Source organism: Neolamprologus brichardi, chromosome 6 (genome assembly GCF_056152115.1).
Source record: "Neolamprologus brichardi isolate AB-2024 chromosome 6, ASM5615211v1, whole genome shotgun sequence".
NCBI classification, from domain to species: domain Eukaryota; kingdom Metazoa; phylum Chordata; class Actinopteri; order Cichliformes; family Cichlidae; genus Neolamprologus; species Neolamprologus brichardi.
This window is the reverse complement of record NC_142109.1, coordinates 29,980,168-29,994,237: the sequence shown is the minus strand read 5'-3', so window position 1 is coordinate 29,994,237 and position 14,070 is coordinate 29,980,168. Positions and strand designations below refer to the sequence as shown.

General features: G+C 41.3%; 1 protein-coding gene across 8 annotated transcripts in view; it reads right to left on the bottom strand.

Annotated features, from left to right (window-relative positions):
• Positions 1 to 7,948: 7,948 nt before the first annotated feature.
• rgs12b (regulator of G protein signaling 12b) overlaps positions 7,949 to 14,070 on the bottom strand; it is a 44,381-nt gene continuing 38,259 nt past the window's right edge. For 3 of the 8 annotated variants that reach the window (XM_087842081.1, XM_087842082.1, XM_087842083.1), the window contains exons 11-19: positions 13,860 to 14,010; positions 13,540 to 13,634; positions 13,192 to 13,404; positions 12,650 to 12,723; positions 12,418 to 12,544; positions 12,241 to 12,337; positions 12,065 to 12,135; positions 10,321 to 10,531; positions 7,949 to 9,978 (exon numbers count right to left, since the gene is read on the bottom strand). In XM_087842081.1, the coding sequence (XP_087698207.1) occupies positions 9,368 to 9,978; positions 10,321 to 10,531; positions 12,065 to 12,135; positions 12,241 to 12,337; positions 12,418 to 12,544; positions 12,650 to 12,723; positions 13,192 to 13,404; positions 13,540 to 13,634; positions 13,860 to 14,010 (1,650 nt within the window). In that variant the 3' untranslated portion in view covers positions 7,949 to 9,367. The remainder of the gene's footprint in view (positions 9,979 to 10,320; positions 10,532 to 12,064; positions 12,136 to 12,240; positions 12,338 to 12,417; positions 12,545 to 12,649; positions 12,724 to 13,191; positions 13,405 to 13,539; positions 13,635 to 13,859; positions 14,011 to 14,070) is intronic. The other 5 variants (XM_087842084.1, XM_087842086.1, XM_087842085.1 and 2 more) reach the window with 5 other exon arrangements.

The window sequence follows — 14,070 nt, the reverse complement described above, 5'->3', positions numbered from 1 at the left end:
AGACACGGCCTCCTCCGTCGTCGCCCTCTGCCAAGTTAGTCCAGTTGTTCCTCTGCATCAAGTATTGTTTACAGTGGAGTTCATTCGATTAAAAGCACAGTCCGCGCACCTTTCACTTAACTCTCCCTCAGTCCGGTATCAGACAGGGATTAGTGTTGCCTTGACGCTAATCTGTAGAGCTTAAACCCTAACTGAGGAAATCCAAAATTAATCCATAAGGCTTTCTGGAGAATAATGCCAATTAAAAGACATTAAATGCGCAAATAGTTTCAAATCTGAAAACAAAATACTCTAAATTAATTATTATAGCGCTATTATTCCTGGAATAAAGGTGTTTGTGGGGAGTGGGGGGTGTCTATGGGGCGCCGTTTGTTAAGTGAAACATGCTGAAATTAAGGGCAACATTTTTCCATATTTAGCTCAAAACCTTACAAAAACATGTTTTTTCCGAGTCATTTTTTACAACATTCAGTAAAATATTTGCAACTTTTCATATTTTAAAACACAATTTTAAATGTTAAATCTAAATATTAAATGTTAAATGTTAAAAACATGTTTTTGTAAGTTTTTGAGCTAAATGTGGAAAAATGTTGCCGTTAATGTCAGCATGTTTCACTTTACAAACAGCGACCCACGGGGTCTGCAGGTTTCACGGGGTTCACTCTTTTCTTAGAGCAGCATGCTCTGTCTGGTATTCAGTCTTCTTCCACTGCTATTGACCTCTGAGGATCATTGATGCTATTTGCCCGGCTAACAACAGGTGAACCACACTGCTGGTGCCAGAACAACAACTTACATTTATTTATCCTTAGGCATCCTTATTGCCTCCGAGGAGGAGGTCGTGGGTTTCTTTTTGTTGTTGTTGTTTAGTTTAGTTTTTTGGTAGTTTGCTGCATCATCTGTCTGTAAACACAATAGCTCGAGAAGTTTTGAATGAACTCTGAAGTGGGGTCATGTTAATACTTCGTTACAGTTTGGCTTACATCCACCAAGGTCTTCAAGGTCAACTTACTGATTGGTCAAAAATTGGCAAAAAGCTTTATAACTCAGAAGCTAAGATTCTTACAGGTGTGTATTGTCATCATATTGTGGCTTACCAAAAGTATCTTTTTACAGTATACAAATTTGACCTCTAACCTCTCCTTTGGTATCAAAAGACTGATTTAAAGGTCAAAGAATTAATAATAATATTTTTTTAAACAAACTATAAACTATGCTTATTACTGCCACTGATTGTATTGAAAACTGAGTAAAAGGAATAATATAGTCTCACGTTACTGATGTTACTAAATCTCATGTTACTTTGGACCTCAAAGAAGAGGTCAAACTTTCATAAAATGTTTTCTATCTTTATCACTATTCTCAGTGTTGTACTGCCTTTGTTTGTATCAGCAGCATTTAGGAAATTATACTGGGTATATTTTAGTATGCATCTAAATTTAGCACATTTAACATCTGACCTCATTTACATATTACACATGTGCATTTCTTTCATGTTCACCCCAAAATGCATTATTTTACTGTACTGTACATTTCTTAAAGAGTGTTTAAAAAGAACAAAAAACTAAAGTAATATATATATAAAGCACAATACTATTCCCTTTATAACTGCCTTGGTGGAGACTTGTTCTCTCGGAGTGCTTTTTGTGATGTTAGGGTTTTCTCTTTTTTTATTTTTATTTAATGGCACCCAATTTATTTATTTTTTTAAATTATACACATGAAGACGATTACTCACCGTGGTTAGTTTGTCATCTGTAAAGTGTTTTTTTCTCTGGAGCTCTAGAGGAGCTTGGTGAAGTCTGAGTAAATAATTGGATGATGTTATCTAAAGCTGCATTGTAGGAAATGTAGTCTGAAATGTTTGCAGACTGTGACTCACTGGGGACTAAAGGTCAGAATACATTTCAACATGTGCCGCCCTTCAGCCCTATCATGAGTTTTCTTTAGATAGCATCAAAGAAATCAGGAAGTCATCACATTAGCCAAACTCTCACTTTAGAATGTCGACTTTTTCTGAGATTTACCCACAAGTAATGGATCAGTGTGAGAGATGTCATGCCACCCCATGTGACCTGGGCCATATGTTCTTTCTGTGCCCAAGACTCCACGGCTTCTGGAGTCAGTATTCAGTTATTCTTTCCAAGGCTCTTGGGACCCAAATCTGCATGGACCCTTTTCTAGCTGTTTTTGGGCTTTTCCAGTCAACACTGGTCTAACCGACCCTACACACTTCAAAATATTAGCCTTTACATCACTTTTGGCTAGACGTTGCATCTTACTCCTTTGGAAATCTTCAAAGCCACCTTCAGTTTCTTTTTGGTTTAGAGATGTGATGTCATTTCTCAAATTGCAAAAGATAGGCCTTGTGGCGAAGGGCAAATACAGAGAATTTTATCGTATCTGGGGCCCCTTCGTAAACTATTGCAAGTCATTAAACGCTCTACTAGCTGATTAATATCATATCTCCACCCCCCCCCCCCCCCCCTTTTTTTTTGTGTGTGTGTTTTGGGGTTTGTTGTTTGTGTTTGTTTTGGGTTTCTTCTTAGGTTTTGTTTTGTTAGTTTTTTCAATTTTATTTAAGCGTGTGTGTGGGTATGCCTGTGTGTGTGTGTATTATCGTATCTGTTCATGTAAGAAAAACTAAAAAATATGTGAGGGGAACAGATTGTATTGTCATTGTAAACTAATGTACACTTGTCTCTCAATAAAAATATGAAAAGAAAAAAAAAGAATGTCGACTTTTAAACTCTACGAAACAGCATATTTCTGACGCTTGAATAATTATTGTTGTTGGAACTGATTCATTGCTCAGCTTTATCATTTATGTTTTTGTTTTATTTTTGTACATACACTGTAAAACGATTGTGAAATGATCATACTAATGTTTGAAAGAAGATTTTTTGTCTATTGTTGATTTTTTTGTTTATTATCTTGTTATTCATCTGTCCTGTTGGAGAGATCCTGATTATAAAAAAGAAAGCCGTTTTTCAGCTCTTTATCAAACCAAAGTTTACCTAGCAAACTATTATGTGCCAACACAGTAAATGGATGTAGCCACTATGGAGGCTCACAATGGTTTGTTAACTTCCATTTGTATTTGGACCTGTGCCATCAGTTTTTATTTATTTTTCATTTTTTTAGGAGATGCAGTGAGCAAGTGGTTCTGACTAAGAGGCAAGGACACTGCAGTTCATATCATGAGGTAGCCTGGAGGATACTCTGCCTCAGTTCTCTATTTATCTCTATTTGGAACCCCAATTTCAAGTTATTGTGTAACTAACTGTGTAAAATGTAAATAAAAACAGAATACAATGATCTGCAAATCTCATAAATCATAATTTTTTTCCACAGCAGAGCATCAAATCATTAAACTGAGAAAAAGTACAATTGTATGAAACTCAGGTCTGTAAAGTATCAGTGCTCTTTTCATCAAATTCAAAATGGGCTAATATTTTCTGACTATAAATATAAATAAATATTGATATATTTTTATCTTCTACTGTGAATAAAATATGGGTTTATGAAATTTGCAAATCAAATCAAAAAAGTGTTTGAGGACATAAATTCAGTGAGCTATAGGATCATTTTCTGTTACATACATTATATACAACTGGGCTTCTTTTGCATCCCCCTGCTGGCCGTTAGAAAGAATGCAAATGTAAGACACATCTGCACTGGTTTCTTTTTAGACGCAGAAGCTAAATCCATCTTTTAAATACAGTCTGTTTGGCATAATAGCTAAATTATGACCACTGCCATTAGTAAATGTCATCTAGAGCCTGTAGGGTGATATTAGTATCAATGTTCAGCCCATGTAGCTGTTAAGTATTCATGCTTTTTTTGTACTGCACACTGAGATAACCGTGTATTAATGAGTCAGCAATAATTTTAAATTGCAACTTCTTTATATTCTACAATGCATTGTCATTAAAACGATCAAAAGCTTTATGTGAATACTTGTAATCAAACCACAACCAAAAGCTGCCAGTGGAAAAAAATATTGGCATTTGATATGTGGGGAAAAAGTGTGAAATACGTATTTGTGCTTTAGTACATCTGCAGTGTTAGCATATAGCCACCACTGTGCTGTAAATGCTGTGTATGAGCACACAGTATGGAATTGGGACACAGCTTTGATTAATCTCAGGCTGCCATCCACTAATAGCAGCCCTCAGTAGGGAGGTCTGAGAGCAGCTGCACAGTTGTTGACACTGGGCCCTTAGCCTCCACTTTCAAACTGAGACAATATTTCAGCTGCTGTAGAGAACATCCGCACGGTGTGAGTCACAGACAATGACCGCAGGCCAGACAGTCTGTGAAACAGCCAAACGCTGGGCTCCTTAAACAAAAGTTGCTTTCAGTTTGCTCCGGTCTATCTGCCCTTTGCCCTCACTCTGCTCCACCTGTCTCTTGGCTTTGTACATGGAGGGCAGCTCTGAAGTCTGGTACACTGCTGACCTCGTCCTGCTGCCTCGGCACCGCAGCTCTGAAGCCACACCTTCCCATTTCCTGTCTAGCTCTGAACCATGATGGCCTCGCAGGTCAAGGGACCCTCTGCAGGTTGGCCTGGTGTCTTCTCCGTCACAGCTGTGCTCAATTTTGTCCAAATCCAAGGCTCGTTTTGGAGTTTTGTGGTTAGAACGAGAGGAAGGCGATTTGGATTTGCGACGTGAACGAAGAGGTGGTCTCGGTGGAGGCGGAGGTGGAAGAGGAGGTGATGGAGCGATGGGTGGGTTGGAAGTTGTCCTTCTGTTGGGCATTTTAAAATCCCCTCCACCTCTTTCCCTTCCTCTTCCCCTATGTCTGTCTTTACCTGAGGAGGAAGAGGCTGCTTTTAAAAGACAAATGGATAGAGGGAGAGATGGAGGAGAAATGGCCAAGCACTCACTGCCACTGCAAACACTCCACGTGCAGGAAACACTCAGAGGAAACTCATAAAAGCAAAATGCCACGAGTTTCTTGGAAAGAGTGTGCAGCAGAGAGAAGGCGAGAGAGATAGAGAGAGCTGGGAGGCAATAGGAAACAAAGTGAATGTGACAGATATTCCCATGCTGGCTGTTGGCTATGACATCATGGGAGAGATGGTTAGATGGCAAATACTCTGTGTGCATCTTTGTGAGTGTAAAGACCCCGACTTTAATGCGGGCTGCTGCCATCTACTGGCCACGAGAAGGAGGGACACACGTTCTCATTTGTTAAAGGTGGCTAATTTGATGAGTCGAACTTTGTGTTTAGCACCAGTTAGCAAAAAAAAGAATATCTAAAGACAAGCATGGGAAGTTTAAAAACTTGCTTTTGAGTCTTTAGGATTCATTTTACAACAAAAGCAGGCTGCACCTCTTTGCAACTCCACACCACCCCTTGATTTTTTTTTAAGTCAAATTACTTGAAGCATTTGATCCAGCTTCAAACATCAGCCGAGGAAACTTTTTTCACGTTGTACTCAAGAGTTTGCCGACACAGCTGATTTCACTTATTGCCCGATTAGACCCGTTCTCAGTCCCATGTGATTCATGTGACAGCCCACTCCCTCTGCTGTCAGCTTCTCTGTACTCGTTAGGGAAAAACTGCACCTTTGCCATTTTACTCCTATATGCAGCTGTGATGTATAATTCTCAAGAGCGCTGGCTGAATTAAACCTGAATAGAGTCTAATCAGTGAGAGTGACTGAAAATAGCTGTGTGAAAGACCTTGATTGATTGTGGGCTGTTTTGAATACTATTCTACTGAATTACTTATTAATACCGTAATAAAGCAAATACATGAAACACTCCAGGACTCGGGAGCTCTGTAACTAGGACCAAGACCTGCATTAATATAGCGGAGTCCTTGTTGTCCCAGCTCTATAAAAAAACACCTGTTTTTCTCTCTTCATCTCGCTTCCAGTCTAGATTTATTTACCTTTATTTAAACTGAAAATCCCACTGAGATCCAGTTTCCCTTACAGGGGAGACCTGACCAAGGTAGCAGCCATACAAACTCAACAAATGCAACAAAAACAACATAAAATGAAGGTTTTGCAACATAATATACAACAAAAACACTACTGGGACTCTGAGAAAAATGTCTGTGTGTCCTTCACCGTGTTCCTTAAGATGCTTTTAAATTCAGGCCTAGATATCAGTGTGTTTAAGATGATTATATTCATTTGAGAAGCGGAATGAGGAGCAAATATTTTGCCATATGGACATGGACCCAGCATGAGCCGTTGAATTTAAACACGTTATTCATATACTAGCTTCTGTAACCAAACATTTTCCAGTTAGCATGACAAAAGAGGACTCACCGGTTCCTGTGCTATGAAAACAAGAATTACAGCCACAGATTGGTTTGCTCAGAGAACTAGATTATCCCCATGTTCACAGACACAGATGCTTGTTTTTATCCCTTTCATCAACGTCTACTCTATCAGCAGAGGCCTCTGGTAACTACTTTAGAAAACCAGAACTCCTCTGCCTCATACGTCTCACTTGGACGGTAACTTGATTTAGAGTGGGCATAAAGTGAAACAGGCAATTGCAGTTCATCTCTCTGTTTCAATATAGACATGTTTTTCTAAATTACCGTGACTGGTTAAATAAAAATCAGTCTCTGCTGTCGTCACATGTTAACCCCGGAGGAAACGCGAACACCGCGAACAACAATGGAGAATTATTCTAACGATAACCACGACAGAATAAGATCCTCATGTGATGTGAGAGATGCACAGATATAGACGATCTTTCTAAGTAAGCGCATGCATGTGTGAAGTGTGTAAAATAAGCATCGGTGTGTGAGTGTGTGTGTACGAGGATGAGGAAGAAACAGGACCTGGTTTTGTTTGGTGACTACCAAATAGCCCAGCATGATAAAGCTTGCTTAACAAGGCATTGAGCAGAGGGGAACCCATGCATAGCTAATAACCCAGTCCTCCAAAAATCCTTTGTACCCCAAAACAAAAGCCCTGTCCTTTTACACACACACACACACACACACACACACACACGGCAACAGAGAGAGGAGAGGAATATCAAGTACGATAGATAGGAGAGAAATTATACAGATGGAGCGAAGTAGACAGAGGTCAACTAAAGCAGCGGTCCCCAACCTTTTTTGCGCCACGGACCGGTTTATGCCCGACAATATTTTCACGGACCGGCCTTTAAGGTGTCGCAGATAAATACAACAAAATAAAACTAGTACCGGTACCGAAAAAAAGAAAATTTATTCATAACACACGTGAAAAGACCCAGGAAAACCGAGTAAACGATAAAAACGATAACAAAATAACCCTGAAAACTATATATTTCACACCTGAGCCTCAACTCTCGCGGCCCGGTACCAAACGACTCACGGACCGGTACCGGTCCGAGGCCCGGGGATTGGGGACCGCTGAACTAAAGGATCTGTTGTATTTTCTTAGCTGTAATAGAAAAGAATTTGAATAGAGTAGCTGTCAGCTATTTCATGAATTTAAAAACTTTAAGTCTAATGACCTGAAATACAAACAGAACTTTTTTCCTGGGCGTGGAAGAAGTGCTCAGATCTTTCACTAAAGTTAAACTATTAATTCAACTATATAAAACACTAGTAAAAGACTAATTGCAAAATTAAAATATGCTATCATTAAATGTTTCTTAACTGTGAAAACAAAGCCAGAATTTCAATGGTGAAGAGCCAATAGACGACTGAATTTGTAATAATTGCTTTTCTCACCTTTACTTCACACATTAGTTCTCATGTCAGATTTAAACGAACTTAAAAGGTTGCTTAAGTTATAACACTATTTTGATGGCATTCCCAAAAATTGCCTCTTCCGGGATTTTTTTTTAACACTGTCCCAATTTTTGTGCCTTCTAGCAGGAAAACCTCCGAGGCGCACACTCGAAATACATCCAACAAATCGGATATTATTGAAACTCTGAGAAAAGAAAGGAGGTGGCTCACGTAAGAGTTCAACACAGAGTTTAACCTCTAAAACATTTATTTGATCTATTTACAGACAGTACAGTTCGCCGAACAGAACAGAGGAGAATTGATTCTTATTGTGACACAACTGAAGAAACAGTATTGCAATTCAACAATGACTACAGCAATATGGTGGCTTCACAAAGTAGACTATATACAAATTAATACTTTTAACTGATAGAAGGTCATTTTGAAGAGGAGGAGAGATGAAGTGATATACTCTCGATGATACAGAAGCCATATTAAAACCTTCGGCGGTTTTTACGGTTTTGACTCATTTGTACAATTCTACTTTCTACCACAGCCTCTGCACAGAAGCGACAGCTTAACGATCTGTTGACTGAACATGAAATGACGAAGAAGAAGAGTGAATTGTTCTACCACAGAAGCTTCTGGAGCGTTTGGTCAGAATGCAAGACTGGATGCGCGAGCACTCGCGTCCTGTTTTTATATTCGGTGAGAAATGCCTGAGGTGAGAGAATAGGTGTGGAAACCCAGAAGTTGCTGTGCTTTAAAGAGAGTCTGAGTAAATGTTACTTCTGCATACTCTACCCATAATGAGATCAGGCCTGCTGCATGCTCAAAAGCTTGTAATAAGTTCAAATATCACATGGCTCACTTGTAAATCTGAAATGTGCAGCAGCTGGATCTGAATGTGGAACATCCTACTGACTCTTAATAGTTATGAACGGTTTTCTGGAAAGATGGCAGTCACAGTGGCTGCTTGAAAAGTTAAAGAGAAGAAGTGAGAGTAAAATTATTTTAAAAAAAATGTGGAGAGTCTTGTTTATAATTGGCTAAAGTGCATTGTTAGAATCTGTACATTGAGGGGCTAGAGGATGAAGTCTGGCACCGGCTACAACCATTTCATCCTCAACCTGCCCTCAAGTTTTCGTCTCCAGAAAGAAATCCACAGCAAGTCTGCTCAAAAGTTCACAGAGATGCACACCATGCAGACAAAGTTCTAGGGACAAGTTCTGTTCAAGCTTAATGCATCCGTTCTTCCTCACTTTGTGTGCCTGACATATTTTATCTTAGATCTGTTGTTGACTCACGGTGGATTGCTGGACGCAAAGTAGGGATGTAGCACACACAGCACTTAATCGAGTCAACGTATTTACTTTGACTAAATGAGCTAATTGTTGATCTATGCTATATTTTGTTTATATTAGTTGTGTGCATTTTTACACAGATCTGAGCGAAAATGCTGTGATGCGTAATAAACTGTAGAAAGTGATCTTTATAACTGAAAGTCACTGGATTATTTGGTTAAATGGGAGGAGCTCTAGATGCATTTTGGACTGTTCAACAACAGACAAACAGCGGTCAAGTTCATACTGACTCCGGCAGGACTCCAGTCCCGCTTACAGTCAGGTGAAAGAAAAAAAAGGAGGTGAAACTTTAAAGTTTAAAGAGTTCACACTGGGGGTGTACCTGAGCTAGGCCGACCATCCTGTGCTTGTGATTTGGGACGGGGGTGGGGTTTGCTGGGAAGGGAAGAGGGAGTGACGTAGTTGAGGCTGGGGCTGTTAATGTCCCCCTCGCCCACTAGAGTCAGATCGGAAAGAGTGTCCTCCTCCAGCATCTGGACTGATTCTCCCCTGCCAGAGTCCTGGAGGAGACCTCGCTGGGCTCCCTGACTTGGGTGGATGGGGGAGACTGTGCCAGGAAATGGAGGAGGTGGTCTGCTTCTCTCCCCTCTTCCACTCTCAGTGCCCATTCCAGAGTCCAAGCTCTGGGACTGATGGCTTGCATTAAGCAAGTGGGTGCCGCCTCCTCCTCCTCCCCTGTCGCCGCCATTTGCCTTATTGCCCCGGTGACTGCTCCGAGGGAAGCTGCCGTTGTTGGAGTGATGAGAATTAGGGGTGGAGCAACTTGGTTCAGGGTTGTGGGGAGCAGGTGGAGTCTGGTTTGTTGCCACTGGCGACAGGCGCAGAAAGTCTGGGAGCTGCAGGTCGTTTTTGTTTAGCAGGCCTCGCTGGTCGTCTGCTCGGTTGCTCTGAGCTTTGGATATGAGGTCGAAGAACTCTGCAGGAACACACGCACACACAGAGCACAGCGCGCATACACACACAAACACGTGAAAGTGTGTACAAGTGTATTCATTTACACAAATTTATAACCCATGTAACATCTTTAAAAAATACACTTTCATTTTCATTCAGTAAACATGCAGCATTGTGTGTTAATCAATTAGACAGGTCAAAGCTACATTCAGTATAAGCAGAGGTGACTGTGCTACATATAGCTAGCTTTGAAAGCATTTGGTGCTTCTGTAATATCGCAGATAGGCAAAAGGGTTAATGTAATCACAGCCACACAGCTACAGAAACAAAGGAGAGAGATAGAGGGAGGTTGTTCAGTCTTTACCTTCAGCTTCGTCTATATTAATCTTTTTCTGCTTTCTTTTCTCCGGAGCCTTATGGAGAGAGAGAGAGTGGTTGGGCAAGGGCTGGCTGCTTGTGTCAAGGCTGGGCCCAGCCCTGCCGTTTTCCCCTTGGGGATGGGCTGAACCGGCTTTCCCTGAAGGCCTGTCCTCCCCCTGGGAGCCACAAGGAGAGCGGAGCAGGGCATTAGAGCCCTGATGAATCATTGTGGAAGTATGGGAAACAGTAATGACAACAAGTGGGGACCAGTACTACTGATGGTGAGGAGGGTGACAAGGTTTCAAAACTCTGGCTATATGAGGAAAGATCCGAGTTGTCTCTGTGTAAAGTGCTGCAACACTTCCAGCACTTCTGGTAGATCCCTCCTAAAAATTCCCCTTCTGAGTACTCGCATCTGGCTCTCTGCAACGTGCACTGGATTTTGTCAGCATTTGACACGTTTGTCTTGAATAGAGAACAAAGCTGCCAGGCACCAGATTTTAGGTTTTTCCATCCAAAGTTCTCCATATATTGCAGTAGAGCATGGATGGCCTGGCCCTGGGGGACACAATTTATACACCATAAACTACTGGACGTGACACAATGAGGAGCATGCTGCTTCTGACCGAATTCTTCAGGGTTACTGCGGGTCTGGAAAATACTCGATGGTCTGTGGGTCGAAGCCAGAGTCTGGCATTACCTGACATGGTTGTTTGACACAGAAGTTGAGTTTTGATTTCCATTTTTGTCCGAGCTCCATGGTGATACTGTCGGCAGGCACTTGCAAGGGGTCAGAAGGGAACTTCCAGGGAGAGATCTAAAAGTAGCAGAAGAACTGCAAGTAGTGCAGCGCTTTACAACGAGCTACCCTTGAATTTGTGTTAAAAATCTTTTTTTTTGCTTAATATTTTTAGAGTCCTGCTTCCTTGTAAAAACAATCTAATGGGCAGTGATTGACATGAGTTTCACTGATTTGGGCTGTTTTGAAAAACAATTAAATGGGATCAAATCATCGGCTGTTTTGCGATAAAGAATCAATGACAGGTACTGGAAAAACTTCAGACATATGCAGTTGATCAAAGACAGCTGAGATGTTCCATTCAGACAGCCATAATGTCCATTGTGTGCACTAAGCATCATCAACGTGTAGGCTAACAGTAGCTTACACCACAACACAAGAGGGACCAACTATAAACTACTCAAAGCTGCACTACTAAAGATTGAAGAATCAATAAGGAAGGCGATGAATGACCACTTCAGCTGGTCATCAAACCCCACTAGCTTGAAGAAACCCAGACAGCAAGTTAAAGTTCTACTGCCACCACGAACTACAACCCTTCAAGTGCCCAGAGAGAGTTTTTGAGGTTCCGATACCCGGCAAAAGCTCTATGAACACGAGCTCACATTGCCCAGCAGGTGGGTTTGTTATGGAAAAAAAGAGAACCAGAAACCAGAGAGAAAAGTTGATGATGCATTCGGCCACAGGCAGACCACAGTAATGGAACATTAGGAACCCTGACAGTGCGACGAGGCTATCTGCCCCACAGCAACAGTCCACATAGACACAGACACAGCCACATAATACACCTGCACATTTGGACCACATTGCAAACAGACATGGGTGATTGAAGACAGCAACGGAGACACTTAGTAGCGTGATATCATCAACCAGGCAGTGGAGACATTCGGTGGGTTATGGAACATTCCAGAGCAAGAAATTGGAAATAAGAAGCTGTAGGAGATCTTACTGTTGTTGATTGGTTTCTGCTTGTAGAGGCCGGGAGGTGACTCTTAGAGGGAGCTACTTTCTGTTTGTCTGCTGAACAACACCGGCGTACAGATACACATGCAAAAGGAATAAGAAATGAGACAGTTTTCACATTTGGTATTGACAGGAGAGTGTGTGTGTGTGTGTGTTCCTCACCTTTTCCAGGAGAATGTTCTGCTACATCTAATACCACTCGAAGGCCGTCCAGGTTGGAAATAGGAAGACCTAAATCTAAAGGCTCAGACTCTCCACTCTGCATCACACAGACACAAATTCAATAAGAGTTTGATATCATTACCTACATGCATTTCTGCAGTCTGAGGAGTGACTTACAATGCGTGCCACCAAGTCAGAAAGGTGCAGGCCATATTTGGCCACAACAGGTCTCAGGACTTCAGTCACCGGCTTCGTAGGCTTCGCTTTCAGACCCACTGATCGGTTGATGGGAACCAAGTCCAGTCTAGATTAAAGGAATACAGAGTTACCATTCTGAAATAGCAGCGTTAGTGTAAACCAAGCTTTTAAAGTCAGAATGCGCCAATGTGGAACTGTTTTTGTACTGTACCTGAACAGGGTGCGCTTTTCTAGTCTGAGGTCCCGAGAGCACAGAGTCATACAGTCTTGGTCCAAAACAAGTGGCTGAGAAACAGAAAAATAAGCACATCAATCATTAAAGAAGTCCGGCTAGTTGTATGGTCATAAAGGTTGACAGTTGTAGCTTCTTTAGGTAAAAATCGCCATGCTCACAACAAGCTAAAAAAAAAGTGCCTGACATGCTTTGAACATAGGAAGTTGATGTATGGTATTTCTAACATTTTGACAAAGTGCTTCTTTGTTTGAGAGTGAATAAAAGTATTAAAGCTGTTCACCATGAAGCCAAAACATTATCTTTAAATAGAGTAATATGCTAGTTTTATAAAGTGAGGATGAACTACTAGGCTGGAAGCTAATTCGTTTATCCTGAGCCCCATGTTAATTAAAAACAGACAAGAAAACCAAGCCAGACCTACTTTTGTTTGTTTGTGTCATGTGGAATTATTTTTGATTTGTATAGAAGCTTTGAACAAAAGGATCTTTAAGACTGAACCATATCTAACAGAGTTTTACCTTCTCCCCTCCAACCAGGAAGAGGTCTATAGCTGCCAGGTTGATGCAGAGCTTCTCACAGATGCCCAACAGCAGGTCTCTGATGGACACGCCTGCCCTCAGTGGCACGGAGCAACACGAGCCATCTGGCAACGTTATATTACACTGCCTGAAGGGGGCGCCGCCTCCTCCTCGCTCTGCTGACACTGACAATGCACTACGAGAAACATCACCCTGGGAGAAGAAGAAAAAGGTGAAAAGTAAAAACTGATTAAAAAAAAAAAAAGTTATTTTAGTTTTAAAGGAGAAGCTGAAGGTGAAGCTGCTCCATGCTGATACGCATCTGATCTTGTTTCTTTCCAGACTGACCTCATTCCTTCCCAACCCTGACGTCCCAAGCTCCAGGCTGGCTCCTGAAGACAGCGAACCCTGAGACTCACGGCGGCCATTGCTGCCAGCAAAGTCTAATAAAAAAAACAAACCAAAAATAGCATTAGTCGTGTCGAGAAAAAAACAGACACAATCATTTCAAACCTAAATTGACAGCAATAATCGAACTTATGTAGTTTTCGGTGACCTTTATGATGAAAAAGTAACTGTACGGCAACTGACATTTTCTAGAAATGTGTTTTCCTTCCTGAAAACTCTTAATCTGCAGGAATTCAATGGAATAAAAGAAAAAGACTGACTGTAGTTAAAGTCTGTCAGCTCTCGTTTCTTGGGCCCTTTGCCAAAACTCCTGTTTCGGGACCAAGAGAAAAACATCCCTTTCTTCCGATCTCCCGAATCATCTCCTCTGTCCTCATTTACAGATCGACCCGATTTGCTCTTTTTGTCCTCCTGTATGACACAAACAAAAACGAAGAAGAGCACAAACTGGTGAAAACATACAGAAGTACA